Source organism: Echeneis naucrates, chromosome 5 (genome assembly GCF_900963305.1).
Source record: "Echeneis naucrates chromosome 5, fEcheNa1.1, whole genome shotgun sequence".
Lineage (NCBI taxonomy): Eukaryota > Metazoa > Chordata > Actinopteri > Carangiformes > Echeneidae > Echeneis > Echeneis naucrates.
In genome coordinates this window covers 12,270,336-12,283,556 of record NC_042515.1, presented here as the reverse complement: position 1 = coordinate 12,283,556, position 13,221 = coordinate 12,270,336, and the positions used below count along the sequence as shown (strand labels likewise).

Sequence of the window (13,221 nt, the reverse complement as noted above, 5' to 3'; positions counted from 1 at the left end):
TGAGGAGAGGCCTTAAACTTCCTTGTCAAGGTTTACTGGTACTGTGACAGAACAAATTTTTGCCAAATCTACATAACAAGCCAGGCAGCACATAACACATTTTTTGCCAAAAAACTATTTGTAATGATCTAATATTGTTAAACCTGCAGGTCTGTTTATAAAACCACTTTAATCCAGCACACCAGGTGGCATCTTGTCTTGATTAAAAAGTCAGTGTGAACTGGTTACACAGTAATGAGGAACGCAGAGCCACAGAGTGTTGTGTTAATGATCATCCCAGCAACACAAGCCATTGTGTTGACAATAAATCAGAAACAGACCAGTAGAGAGGGAGTGAGAATGTGAGGAGGGAGGAGGAGCATCTCATGAGTCATGACGTGTCACGCTTCATGACTCACACTTCCAGGTTACTTTGACAAGGTGTTGAGCTGAATACTGAGCAGAGAAGAAAAATGTGAAGAAGTTCTCTCAAAACAGTAAGTAACAGCATGTCTTTGAATAAAATTTATCTCATTACGTCAATTACACATTCATAACCCAGCAATGATTGCTTGAGTAATGCTTGAAAGTTTTTTTTAAAAAGGGACTGAGTTCCCAGTTACATCGTCTGTTAAAGAATTTTTCGACCATGGCACCTTCAATTAGTCTTTCAGCAGGCGGTTTGCTTTAAGCTTCACTGACAACAGACAAAACTTAGTCTAGTATATATTCACAGTATCTCTTTTTTTCCCTAGATCATGAGCAAATGTGAAACCCAACAGCAGTTTGATTCAGCTCACTTCACGTTGATCTTCAATCAAAAGCCATGATGGTTAGGGTGACTCTGGACTTGGTCAACATTTTCATGTTGCTCTCTGAGAGAGATATGAGCAGAAAACGGATGTAGGACTCAAAGTTCATCCAAATCAAAGGACTCATCGTGTCCTTGGATAAAATGCTTCTACCTGGATGGCTCTGGTGGATTTCACTGAGTGTAACTCTGTTGACCTGTAGTTTGGAAATGTCTGGTCATGACAGAGACGAAGTCATCTGCTCACAGGTATGCTCTATGGCACAGTGCTGTAATACTCTGAGGCAGACATTTCCTGCACTCTCCCTATTCACTGATTAAACATTTCATTAAAAGCAGACAGAGCTATAACAGTATCTTGTCACAATATAGGGCCGTTGTATGTACATTAATCCCAACACAAGCCTCTTCAGACAGATTCAGTGAAATGCTTTGTTTTGCTGTTTTATTTTGCTGTCTTTAAGGGTTTCTCTGAATGCACCATGAAGGATGACATACCATTTCTGCCTGACTCTGATGCTGTGGTTGTTCGAAACCTGACAGCATATTTTCAACTCTGGGCAAAGAGCAATGAGTCATGTACATTATGTCTGGTGATAGACGCAGAGCTCAATATCCATCTGGATAACAACATGCAGGATGAAGGCAGCTCTGGTCTTGGTGATGAAGATGACATTGAGTTGATGAGGAATCCAAAAGGTATAGATTTAATTATTTGCATCCCAGTCTTGTGTTATTTATAAATGCACATGACAAGGTTTTTTTCCGTTTAAATCCATTAATCAATTCATCAATTAGTGTGTATGTTAGAGACCATGTTGCACTATGACGCTGTCCAAACAGCTATAGAAGTTATTTCAGTCATGCATGGAAAAAAACCCTAACCCAAACCTTTCTTTCTAACCCAAACGGGAGAATTGCATTACTCCTTTCTCTAATTTTTGTAAAAGTTTTGAGCAGCAACAGGACTACATGTGAACAGTCTTTTGAACAACACCCAAGATTTGATGCTATCTGAGATCTGCTGTGTTTTGGGATGTTGTGAAATAATTCGAGAAGAATGAATGAGTAACCTCTGACATATTTTCTCTGTTGTAACAGCATCAATAACAGTGTGTTACCACACACCGTCTACCATGCCCTCCTGCAAGAAGGTGGAGTTTAAAGTAAATCTTACAGCTCTTACTGATCACAACCAGGCAAAGGTAATTAAGACTCTCTGTTTCAGGAATATAATCTTACTTTGATCTTTACTTTCAGTTTTCTGTTTGCTCACTTCCAGCTACTTTGATAAACTGTGTGTATGTGTGACATCTACAGGTGTCCATGGTGATTTTTGAGCCATCTGGGGTTTCATTCAACAGTCAAGTTTTTGTTTATCCGTATGAATTACCAAATCTAAAACAAAACATTTTCACTCCTTCCCTTGAAAAAGGTAAAATTTGTATATTCAGATGTTTAAGTCCCTTCAAATATTGCAACACCGCATGACACATACTGACACAGTCTGTCTATCTGTCCTCAGTGTGTTCCCTCAGTGGGAAGGAATGTGTACAGGAGTGTCGCGGTAAGAAAAAAAAAACAACATCTATTGTTTTTCCTTTTAGCTGTTAAACATTTGTATTTGTATTTTGGCAATAAACGCTCTATTTTTCCCTTCCTTTTTTTAGTTCCTACACTAAATATCTCAGTTGATAAAGAGATGAATTACGTGGAGCTGCTGTTTGACGGTGACAGCAGCCTCCCTTCCCTATGCCTCCAATATGAACAGAACGGGGCATGTCAGGTCAGTGCTATCAGTGCTGTAATCAGGTGGTAGTCACACTGCAGAGGTAGATCAGGTCTCTCACTCAAGTACAAAAGGCGAAAGTACGGCTAATGTCGTCTAATAATGCCGTTTTTCAGCTGGTGGAGATGGAGCTGATTTTACAATTTCTTATAAAGGAACAGTTAAAAATTTGGTGAAATATGTTACAATGTATTCAGATTCTCCACATCTTCCAAAGCAATCAAACTTTACTGTGTGTGAATTGTTAAAACTAACAACTGCTGTCAAAAAATGGATTTCTCTCACTTTATAGAATTGGATGAAAAGGACCATCCCACTTTATTCTGTGACCCACTGCACATGTCTCCAGGTACTGTCTCTTATATAATACCAACGGTACTGTTTCCTACACAGATGTAATGACAGAGTGTTTGTGGTCTTCTAGGCTTGGTATGACCAGCACTATGTACGTTCTGGAAAGTGCCCCTTCAGAAACATGGATGGGGAGCTTTTAGGTACCTTTTTACAGTTGCACTTCACAGCGTCTGCAGTGGGTAGTTAATCATTGGTATACTGATATTTTTCTTGTGTGTGTCTATTCCAGAGTTATCCCAAAGGAACGTGTGGGAAAATGTGTCAGTGTCCGTAAACCAGGGCCACTCAAATAACTGGGGCTCGATGCTGCTGTGGAGCCTATCTGCCCCCTGCAGGCTGGAGGGTGAGGTGTGGCCATGTCACAAAGAGAACAGCTGCAAGGAGATGAAGGGCTTCAGACAACAGCTGGAAAATGGCACATGGAGACAAAATAGCAAAGGACTCTGGGTAAGGAAATCTTACCCAAGTCTTACTATATTATATTAGAAACCTTAGGTTACATTTGAGTTGAACTTGGATTTCTGGAGCTGTTGAGGACTGAGTAATAGGAGTTTAAGAAAGTAATAGAAGTTGCAATGATGTCTTCCCCAGGAGAAAAAAGGACGATTTAAAGGCATCGACCTTCAGCGCTCACCATGTCTTATGGTAAAGTTTTCTCAGCAGCCACACAGTCATATGGTGTAAAGTGCTGATGCTGAAGAACTTGTTTATATACTTGTGCAGGTGAAAATAAAGGGAATGGGACATGCACAGGGTCCATTCTGCTTTAATAACAGTAAGTCTTGCATTGAAAGTCTTGAAAACAGCAACTTATACTGTTTAGAAAAAGGTTTCCTGTATTCAGCTAACAAACTGGATATAAATGGGCTTCTGTTTTGTGCTTCTTGAAGCTGACAGGTGGAGGTGGAGTCTCCTGGTTGTTGGCGTTATACTGATTGTTTCCCTGACTGTACTTGCATGCTATTTACTTCACGACTTTGTCAAGAGTAAGTTTTTCTTGATGTTTTTCTTTTTAGGGTGAAAATACACACAACAATAACAGGAACAGCTACATGTAAAATCGGAGCAGTGCTTAATTTAAATCCTCTGGAATCTGTCAAACTCCCAAAAGAAAAATATGTTCCCCAATTTGAATTCAATTTCCTCAACTACTTACCAGAAAGACATTTCATTCCCTGCTAAGAGAAAATCTTGCATTGTTCTTGTGTGAATCATTTACAATGAATGTATTTATATGTGCATTCTACTCACATGTGTCTTGTTTATATCTGTCTACTGTTAATATTCTTACTTTTATAGAGTGGGCATGGAGCTGGCGTCATGGCAAATTTGTGAAAAGTGAGTTTTTTTGTTTGTTTGTTTTTTTTCTGAAAAACATCACGTCGTTTTGGACAAAGCACACTCTGACATTCTTCCTGCTGTTTTTCCTGTTTAAAGTTGGTGGAAAGGGTCACGTGGTGCTGCTGAGCCCCCCAGATTCCGAAGATGATGTTTCGGAGATAGTTTGTCAACTTGGCTCTCTGCTCTGCAACAAAGGCTTCAACGTGACTGTGGACCAGTGGAGCAGGAAGGAGCAGTGCAGTGTGGGGCCCCTGCCATGGTTACACTCTCAGCTCCTAGAGATCGACAGCAGGGGGGGCAAAGTTGTGGTCGTTTTGAGCCGCAAAGCCGTAGAGAGAACAGAGGAATGGATGCATCACCACAAGGAAGTTAACAAGACAAACTGGGAAGACAAGAGTCTTCCTCAGACATGTTCCCCGTACTCGGATCTATTTGCAGCCTCTCTGTGCATCATTAATGCGTACAAGCAGCTGGGCGGCTCAACAGAACGTTTTCTTCTGGTGAAATTTGATTCCCATTCCAGCAGCGACAGGAGTCTACCAGAGCCTCTTCAGGGACTGCCTCTGTTCCAGCTGCCCAGTCAGACTCAGGCACTCCTGACTGAACTAACTGTGGGCCAGGCAGGGACATTATGGACAAAGACGTGGACAGGGTGGAAATGGAGCAGCTCAGATAAATGGACAGAAAAGACTAAGAAGGGACGGCACGAGGCACCATGCAAATACCTAGGAGTTGAGAAAAACTTTGAGACAGAGCCATTAAAGAACCCTTGACTGCCATGAAGGAACCTGTTCATCCAAACCATGGATAAAATAAGGGTCAGACAGCTTTGGGCAGATCCTTGCAGATAGTTCTTGAATATTAGTTTTCAGAAAATTCCTTTCCACTGACCCTGACAAACTTTCTTGATGCAGTTAGGATTCACAGTCTTTTTCCAGCCTACATTCTGATTGTTTGATGTTTTAAACAAGGCCAATTATTTGAATATTATTAGTTAACACTGGATGTGTTTGCCCACACATGTATATTGGATCTGACCATATTTTCATATGGAAGTAATATGAAAGATTTTTCTTGATGTTGTAGAATGACAGCATGATTGTAGAATGATTGTTGTTATTTGTCAGCCCGCGTTGCAGCGGCACTCACTGATGTTTATTAAGTTGTTTTTGGACAACAAAGAAGCTCTGTATGACACAAAGGAACAGGCGGCACCAGTCTTTGAATTACCATTATCAGCTTATTGCTTGTTTTCAATCTGGTGTTAGTGAAGCACGAAATGAAACCAGAATCATGCTTTAATGTTATACAGAAAACCCCATTAAATAGTCCATACACCACAGGACTGTGTACGCTTGTCTATAAATAAATTTGCCATTTTGTGCATACAAATCTCAGCTTGTGACTGGTCAGCTTCAACTGTGCAGGACTCTGGATCTCATTGGTGCAGCCCAGTGTCAGTTTCAGAGTGGAAAGAAGCGCTTGTTAAATTTAAAACGACATCCCGGCGGGGCGGTGATCGGTGGCCTGTATGCGCGCCGCCCGCTCAGGATGTTTAGAAAAGACAAACAAGGTCTCATCCAGAGAGCTGGAACAAGTGTGTCTGCGGCGGTTCAGCGACGTTTGGCTGCAACTTTTATTCGAGAAACCACAACCCAGATTCAGGTGACTGTCCTGCAGGAGGTAAATAAATCCCTCCGTCCCTCAGCTCCACTTTGTTGCTTGTTCGTTCGTCAGACATCATGTGAGTTGATTTGTTCCCCCTGTTGTGTATAATAACAGAAAACCATAACTGACCTTAATGGGAGCTGTTAGTTTTTAGAATAAATAAATAAACGACAGCAGAAAATGTTACTTTTTATACCCGAAGAAACTGGGTTAATGTCTCAGTTAATCTCTGTGGTGTTTCTGGTTAAACTCTGGTACACACGCTACTAGCTAATGGAAAAAACAGTACTACCATTTAAACGTTTGAAGTGGTTTTTTTTTTTAAATTATTATTATTATTAATGTTGCATCCAGTATCGCATTTCTGCAAATAATTCATTATATATTTTGACGGGACAACCCTTAAGAAATGGCACTCTGATACAAGCTGACAAGCTGACAGTGTACAGCTTGTATAACTGTAAATGTACTGCCCCTCAAAATACCTCAACACACAGCTATTAATGTCTAAACAGCTGGCAACAAAAGTGACTTCACTCCTAAGTGAAAATGTCCAAATTGGGCCCAACTAGCCATTTTCCCTCCCTAGTGTCATGTGACTTGTTATGGGGAGCAGGTGTGCTAAATTTGGTGTTATCACTCTTGCACTCTCTCATCCTGGTCACTGGGAGTTCAACATGGAACCTCATGGCAAAGCACTGTCTGAGGATCTGAAAAAAAAAGAAGATTGGTGGGGGGGGGGGTCAGCCTCTTGGTGCTCAGACAGTACGCCGCACGCTGTATCAGTAAGGCTGTCGTCCCAGAAGGAAGCCTCTTCTAAAGATGATGCACAAGAAAGACCGCAAACAGTTTGCAAAGGACAAGCAGAATAAGGACATGGATTACTGGAACCATGTCCTGTGGTCTGATGAGACCAAGATGAACTTATTTGGTTTAGATGGTGTCAAGCGTGTGTGGCGGCAACCTGGTGAGGAGTACAAAGTCAAGCATCCTGAAGCAGAGCATGATTCGCCTCCCTTTGAAAGCTGGGCTACGGGGCAGTATTCGAAGATAACGACTCCAAACTGACCACTGCCTTACTAAAGAAGCTGATGGAGCGGCCAAGCCTGTCTCCAGATCTAAACGCTATTGAACATCTGTGGGGCATCCTCAAACTGAAGGCGGAGGAGGGCAAGGTCTGTAACATCCACCAGCTCCGTGATGTCGTCGTGAAGGAGGGGAAGAGATTCCAGTGGCAACCTGTGAAGCTCTAAACTCCAAGGCCGTCCTGGAAAATAATGGTAGCCACACAAAATATCAACAATTGGGCCAATTTGGACATTTTCTTTTAGGGGTCACTTTAGTTGCCAGCAGTTTAGACATTAATGGCTGCGTGTTGAGTTATTTTGAGGGGACAGTACATTTACAGTTATAAAAGCTGTACACTGACGGCTTTTACATTGTATCAAAGTGTCATTTCTTCAGTGTGGTCCCATAAAAATATATAATTAAATATTTGCAGGAATGTGAGGGGTGTGCTCACTTTTGAGATATTGTATATGTAACTTTCAAAGTAGAAGTCCAGTTTCTAACATTACATCACAGTTAATAAGTTTATCACCTGATTGTATGTGAAAAATTAAAAAAATATTGAAAAATATTACAGAAAAATGTAGTTAAAATCACACAAACATATCTCTTTTAAATACAATTTAAAGTAAAATAAACTTGTACGGGCATACACAGACATGTCAGTGGTCAAGTTTGGAATAATTAGAAGAACTTAAAAAAAAAAAAAAAACAAAGTTTAAAGGGACTGTCTGTGTCTGGTCAGAGGCAAAAGGGGAGTGTGTGCTGGAGCACACACCAATTGTAGTATTACACCAACAGTCACACACTATCTCAAGGATGATGGGATATAAACTAAACAAAATTTTGTCCCATGTATGAAATTTGTGTGTTAATTCTTTGTTTTGTCCTTTCTTTACTTTCACTACAGTTTGTTCCTAATTCTTATGCTCCAAATTTGCAAGCATCATTTCACAAACCTGGATGTGGTATTTCGAAGGAGATTAACAACTTTGCCTTTTGGACCAGGCAGGACAGATGGGAGTGAGAATGCATCTGCTGCCGGCTGCTTGGCTGTGCGCTCTGCTGGCTGTCCAGGGCCACAGCTGTCCGGATACCTGCAATAAGTGTTCGGGCCCAGAGAACGACCAGTGTGAAGAATGCAGAGCAGGATGGACCCTTCATAATAACACCTGTGTAGGTACTGTATATAAGGTATGAGTCTGGAAATAAACATACGTACATATGTGTGAAAGAAAACAAGGAAAATCAAATACATATGTGTTTGTATATTTCATAGACATTGATGAGTGTGGAACCAAGCTGGGCAACTGTCCTTCCAACACGTACTGCTTCAATACTGAGGGGTCCTTTGAGTGCAAAGGTTTGGCTTGGGTTTGGTCTATAGATGGGGAATTAAATATAGTTAAAATAAACAAAATAAACAGTGTCACAACATAAAACAATCCTCATAAATTCTTCCAGATTAAGATGTCTTCATTTTTCTGCAATTTCAAACTAGCTGCAAAAACAGTCTGTAAATGAAAATATTCCATCGTCCCTCTTTCCTTAGGCTGCGACTCGGCCTGTGTGGGCTGTATGGGTAGTGGACCAGCACGCTGCAGAAAATGTGCTTCTGGGTACCGACTGACAGGCTCCAAGTGTTTGGGTATTCACAAATGAGAGTTAATTTTAAGAATTATTTCATTAGAATGCACTAATCCGACATCTCTGAGGCGCAGCAGTAATCTCCATGTTCCTGCTGTTGTGGTGCTCAGATATGGATGAATGTAGTGACAGGGTGCTGGCCTGTCCTGGCCTGGACCAGATCTGCACCAACACAGTCGGCTCTTTCCGCTGTGACTGTGCAAATGGATTCATCCCCAAGGGCGGTGTTTGTGTGAAGAAGCACCGGCCTAGTGAGTCTCAACATACACACTGACGTACTGTTACACCCACACCTAACACCTAACTGCATACGTAGCTCACACATCCATTTCCTCCTGCAGACGATGAGGAGAAAGGCCTGTTTGAGGATATCCAGGATGATGAGGTGGAGGTCCTGCAGCAGATGTTCTTTGGGGTGGTTCTTTGTGCTCTGGCCACATTGGCTGCTAAAGGAGATATGGTGTACACTTCTGTATTCATGGGGGCAGTGGCAGCCATGGCAGGGTACTGGCTTTCTGACAGGGCAGACCGTTTCTTACAAGGCTTCATAAAAGGACGTTAAATCTCCAAAACTGTTCTAAAAAGGACTAAAATACTTCAAACAGAAACACAAAAAGGTTTGTGTCCCAGTACAACTCCCTTCGCACTGCTTCTTCACATTTTATCCTTCTAGGTATTTGTAGTACATTGTGTTTTAATGTCCATATGGACATTTATAAACACTCAAATTCAATCATTTATGGTAATTTGTTATTTTGTAGCTACGTGCTGCTATGTTATTTCCAAATAAACTGAATTATTTCTGCTAAGCACAGACACTTTCCAGTGTGATGTTGCACTTGAATATAATTTTAATACTATGAATATGAAAGAGAAAATCACAGAGACAGAAAGAAAGTCACCTTTATTTCATGGATATAAACAAGCTGGCCAACACTCAATAGTAATATTCTGTTACAGCACATACAATAGCAAATTGGGGCACTAAGGACAGCCTCCGAGGTAAAAAAAAGAAAAAGAAAGAAAAAAAAAAGAAACATTACAGAGTATCCATGCGTCATTCATAATCTTTGCTCAATCTCGCTTTTTTCTCTAGGGACTTCATTTAAATAAAGTTTTTTCATCTTATCTGATTTTTCTTTTGTGCATTCGTAAACACAGACACGCCTAGACACACTCAGAAAATAATAAATGCATTGTGCACGCACACACAACCACACCCCCTACACACACACACACACACACACACACCCATGTCTCTTTTCTGAATACATTTATACCAGCAACCCCAAAAACATGCTGCACTCTCACAAAACTGCACAGGCTGTCTACTAAGGGGACACAGTAAGTGAGACACACATCACTCTCAAACACAACATCACACCGTCACGATGCATGATGCAGATGCAATTAATGTATGAGGATTGATGCTTCATGGGAGATTAGCTCACGTTCACACAAGTAATCATTCAGCATGCTGGACACTCACATTAAACTTGTTCCTAGGTCTTTACTGTACAGCTCAAAACATTTACTTATACAAATAGTACAGTCTCAAACTGGCATTTTCAATAAATAAAGCTAACTGAAATACAAAAATGAATAAAAAAGTAAACAATATTTGTTCTGTCAAACAAAAATGTTTCTGGCATTGGTCACAGTGATTTGTTTAATCCAGTTTTTAGCGACAAAAGAAAAACAACCTGTATACAACAATAAAGTGAAAATGTATGTCAGGCTTTTCGTACTTTTTTTTTTTTTTTGGAAGGCCTTTTGAAAATTACTGGTAAATCTACAGGCCTTTCAAAGTCTTTCTACACAGCTGCTTCTAGGCACAGATGCAGACTTGACTTCCGGACTCCACCTCTCACTGAGTGCGATGTTAGTCATTCACCACTAGGATTAGCCTTAAATCTAAGCCCAGGAAACCAGCCCACGCCACTAAGCCCCGCATCTCCTAAACCTTTTTGACGCAACAGTTGAGAAATCACTCTGCATAGAGAACAGGAGATTATCCTTACATCATCACCTTCAGTTGGCACATTATGTAAAAATCAGCATGCATGGGCACAGTTGAAATGTTCAATGCTGTCTACCATGTACATCATATATCCTATTTCATGGTAGGAGAACCCCCTACTTCAAGTATTCAGTAGATAAGGACCTGAAAATGGAGGATTTGTACTCCACCCCCCTGATGGTGAAGTGAGAGGATTTTTGCTCCTCTGTCTGTTTGCATTGTCATCCATTTTCCTAACCTTTCCCCTCACATCTGTAAACACAAACACCAACTTTTCACACAATCTGTTGATCCTTGGTCAGTGACAAGAGCTGTAAAGTTTCATGGAGGAAGCAGAGACAGAAAAGATGTGTAGATCACCTCTGTGAAGATTGGCGGGTGGGCCGGGGAGGGGGGGTGGGGGGTGGAAAGACATTTATATACAACAATCAACACTTGGCCATAACAGGAAGACACACAGGCACCATGAGAGGGGGGAGAGTAAGTGGGGATAGTAACAGTCTAATTAAAGATTTCTGCTATACCAAAACAATGTATGTTGGTTTTTCTACTCAAGTCAGCTGTCACAGTCACATGTCACCACTTCTGTTTACAAGACGAGAACAGCAAACACGCAAAAGAAATGCATCCTGACAGAGTCACTCAAACCTTCACTTAGATGTTAGTAGTGATAGTCCTCACTCACAAGTGCAAGTTTCTGACCGCTGAGTGCAGCAGGCATAATCTCATTGCTACTTATGTGAGCTGCAAAATTATTAATATTATTTATTTTTTGTAGATTTTTTTTTTTTTTTTTTTTTTTTTTGTTCTTAGTCGTTACCACAGGCCAGGTGGTGTTCAACCGAGTGGTTTTCACATTTAGAAAGGAATGTAATAATGTCATCTTTTTGAGACTTCTAAATAGATTTGGATAAACTTCTCTTTTTTCCTTTAATTGCTCTAAAGCTCTTTTTTTCCTTTGGGCTGTCCTGTATTTTCAGACAGGGAATGTTACTTGCTGCTGAGGGATTTTCACAATGAACAAATCAGAGGAAAAATCACCCACTCAACACTCTGAATAAGACACCTCTCTGACCTCCAGCCAGTTAGAAAAATAACCATGAAGAAAAAAAACATATAGTATCTTGTCAGTTTGAAACATTTTTTTAGACCACATATAGACACACTCTATAGATTTCTCTCTATATGTATAATATATGCATATCAATCATATATGTGTACAGTTTTTACAAGGCACAGGCCACCTTGTTAAGAAGGAGAAAACAAGTCACTATGTTTGGGGAGGTCACACAGTACACGGAGGAGGGGAGCAGGGGCACACTGTAGGTCAGAGACTGGAGTGTCAATGGTACAAACAGACCTCCAGGGAAAACTATTGAACTTCGCCTTCCCGTTAAAGTCTATAATGGGATTTATATTAGTATTATTTATCGAGGGAAGTCTCCCCTATGTGGGTCTAGAAGTGATTGTTGCTCACAATGCCCCCATTGTCAAATCATATGTACAAAGTCTTTTACAGTTGTTTGTGAAGCCCGTTGGGATCAAATCCCTCTACTGTAAAAGGACTAAAAGATGCTTGTGACCAGGTCTTTTGACACCATTTAGTTTGAGCACCAGCAGAAGCACCATTAGTAAAAAAAATCCTGCAACACAGAGGAGGTGCATAGGTGCATAGTCTCAGAAACTCAAAATACTCTGATGAACATTTTCTGACCTCTTTCTTGGCCACTCTGATTGGACAGTTAATTACACTTTGATTAATACACTTTTAGTAGGGCTGGGGAAATAAATCATCCACTCTACCGTGACATCTGCATAGATTGATTCTTTTTTGACTACTTCTGATTAAAATGAGGTAACATGAAGAGAAGCATCAATGGCAACCACAGCCTTAAGGCTAAGACAAGCCCAGGAACCGAGGGGGGGCCGTGCTCATGCAGCCAAGGAAACCCCTTGATGCTGCAGGCAAGGCCAAAGGCGCACTAGCAATCGGCTCAAAACTCTTACTAATGCCAACAAGTAATGGCAACAACAAAAAAATAAGAACGCTCAAATATGGTGTGTATAAAACATGCAATTATCAGATTTGGAATAAAACAAGCAAGTGAAGGGACATTATACTACTTCTGAACACATGGTTCTCTGGGTGCGGTATAAGCACAGGTGGTGGTTCTGCCTGTTTGGCATTTCTGCCCATTGTGCAGGCTGCAGGGTCATCAGCCAGTGGCACAAACGGGTGAATCAAAACACAGAAAAGATTCTACACACTGAGGGTCATGATAGCCAGGAAGAGGGGTCAGATATCACCAGGTGGATTTAGCAGGGCAGTGAGGATCTAGAAACCATGACCGAGTCGAGTAAGGGAGCCAACCAGAGCCAGAGGAGTCAGTCAGGCAGGTGAAACAGACAGCAAGACTGCTATAATCCTGCAGCAATCAAAAGAGAACGCAAGAGGAAAAGAAAAACTGGGCTGGCAGACACACGTGGGATCTCTGCTGGGAGAATCAAGAGGGCATTGTCGGTCTGAAGCAGGTGAGAGACAGG

At 41.1% G+C, this 13,221-nt stretch overlaps 2 protein-coding genes across 3 annotated transcripts; both read left to right on the top strand.

Moving 5' to 3' along the window:
• The first annotated feature begins 350 nt into the window (after positions 1-350).
• il17rc (interleukin 17 receptor C) lies at positions 351-5,616 on the top strand. Of its 2 annotated transcripts, none has more exons than XM_029502981.1 (15): positions 351-476; positions 735-1,039; positions 1,391-1,489; positions 1,892-1,995; positions 2,111-2,225; positions 2,316-2,357; positions 2,461-2,576; positions 2,872-2,928; positions 3,004-3,073; positions 3,163-3,380; positions 3,525-3,578; positions 3,657-3,708; positions 3,824-3,919; positions 4,233-4,271; positions 4,371-5,616. In XM_029502981.1, exons 3-15 carry the CDS (start codon positions 1,423-1,425, stop codon positions 5,045-5,047), a joined length of 1,707 nt encoding a protein of 568 aa, XP_029358841.1. In that variant the 5' UTR covers positions 351-476; positions 735-1,039; positions 1,391-1,422; the 3' UTR covers positions 5,048-5,616. The 2 variants fall into 2 exon arrangements, with proteins under 2 accessions (XP_029358841.1, XP_029358840.1); XM_029502980.1 differs by having other exon boundaries at positions 1,255-1,489.
• Positions 5,617-5,759: 143 nt separating this feature from the next.
• Positions 5,760-9,756, top strand: creld1a (CRELD disulfide isomerase 1a). Its single transcript, XM_029502982.1, has 6 exons — positions 5,760-5,957; positions 8,019-8,190; positions 8,290-8,373; positions 8,563-8,658; positions 8,768-8,908; positions 8,999-9,756. Exons 1-6 carry the CDS (start codon positions 5,826-5,828, stop codon positions 9,217-9,219), a joined length of 846 nt encoding a protein of 281 aa, XP_029358842.1. The 5' UTR covers positions 5,760-5,825; the 3' UTR covers positions 9,220-9,756.
• The last annotated feature ends 3,465 nt before the right edge of the window (positions 9,757-13,221 follow it).

What these genes read in the sequence shown, in the direction of transcription:
- creld1a (XM_029502982.1), top strand. Translation starts at nt 5,826, where the DNA reads ATGTTTAGAAAAGACAAACAAGGTCTCATCCAGAGAGCTGGAACAAGT. An exon ending in TCATAATAACACCTGTGTAG is followed by an intron (nt 8,191 to 8,289) that starts GTACTGTATATA and finishes TATATTTCATAG; the next exon opens with ACATTGATGAGTGTGGAACC. An exon ending in GACAGGCTCCAAGTGTTTGG is followed by an intron (nt 8,659 to 8,767) that starts GTATTCACAAAT and finishes TGTGGTGCTCAG; the next exon opens with ATATGGATGAATGTAGTGAC.
- il17rc (XM_029502980.1), top strand. Translation starts at nt 935, where the DNA reads ATGCTTCTACCTGGATGGCTCTGGTGGATTTCACTGAGTGTAACTCTG. An exon ending in AACAGAACGGGGCATGTCAG is followed by an intron (nt 2,577 to 2,871) that starts GTCAGTGCTATC and finishes CTCACTTTATAG; the next exon opens with AATTGGATGAAAAGGACCAT. An exon ending in TCCATTCTGCTTTAATAACA is followed by an intron (nt 3,709 to 3,823) that starts GTAAGTCTTGCA and finishes TGCTTCTTGAAG; the next exon opens with CTGACAGGTGGAGGTGGAGT.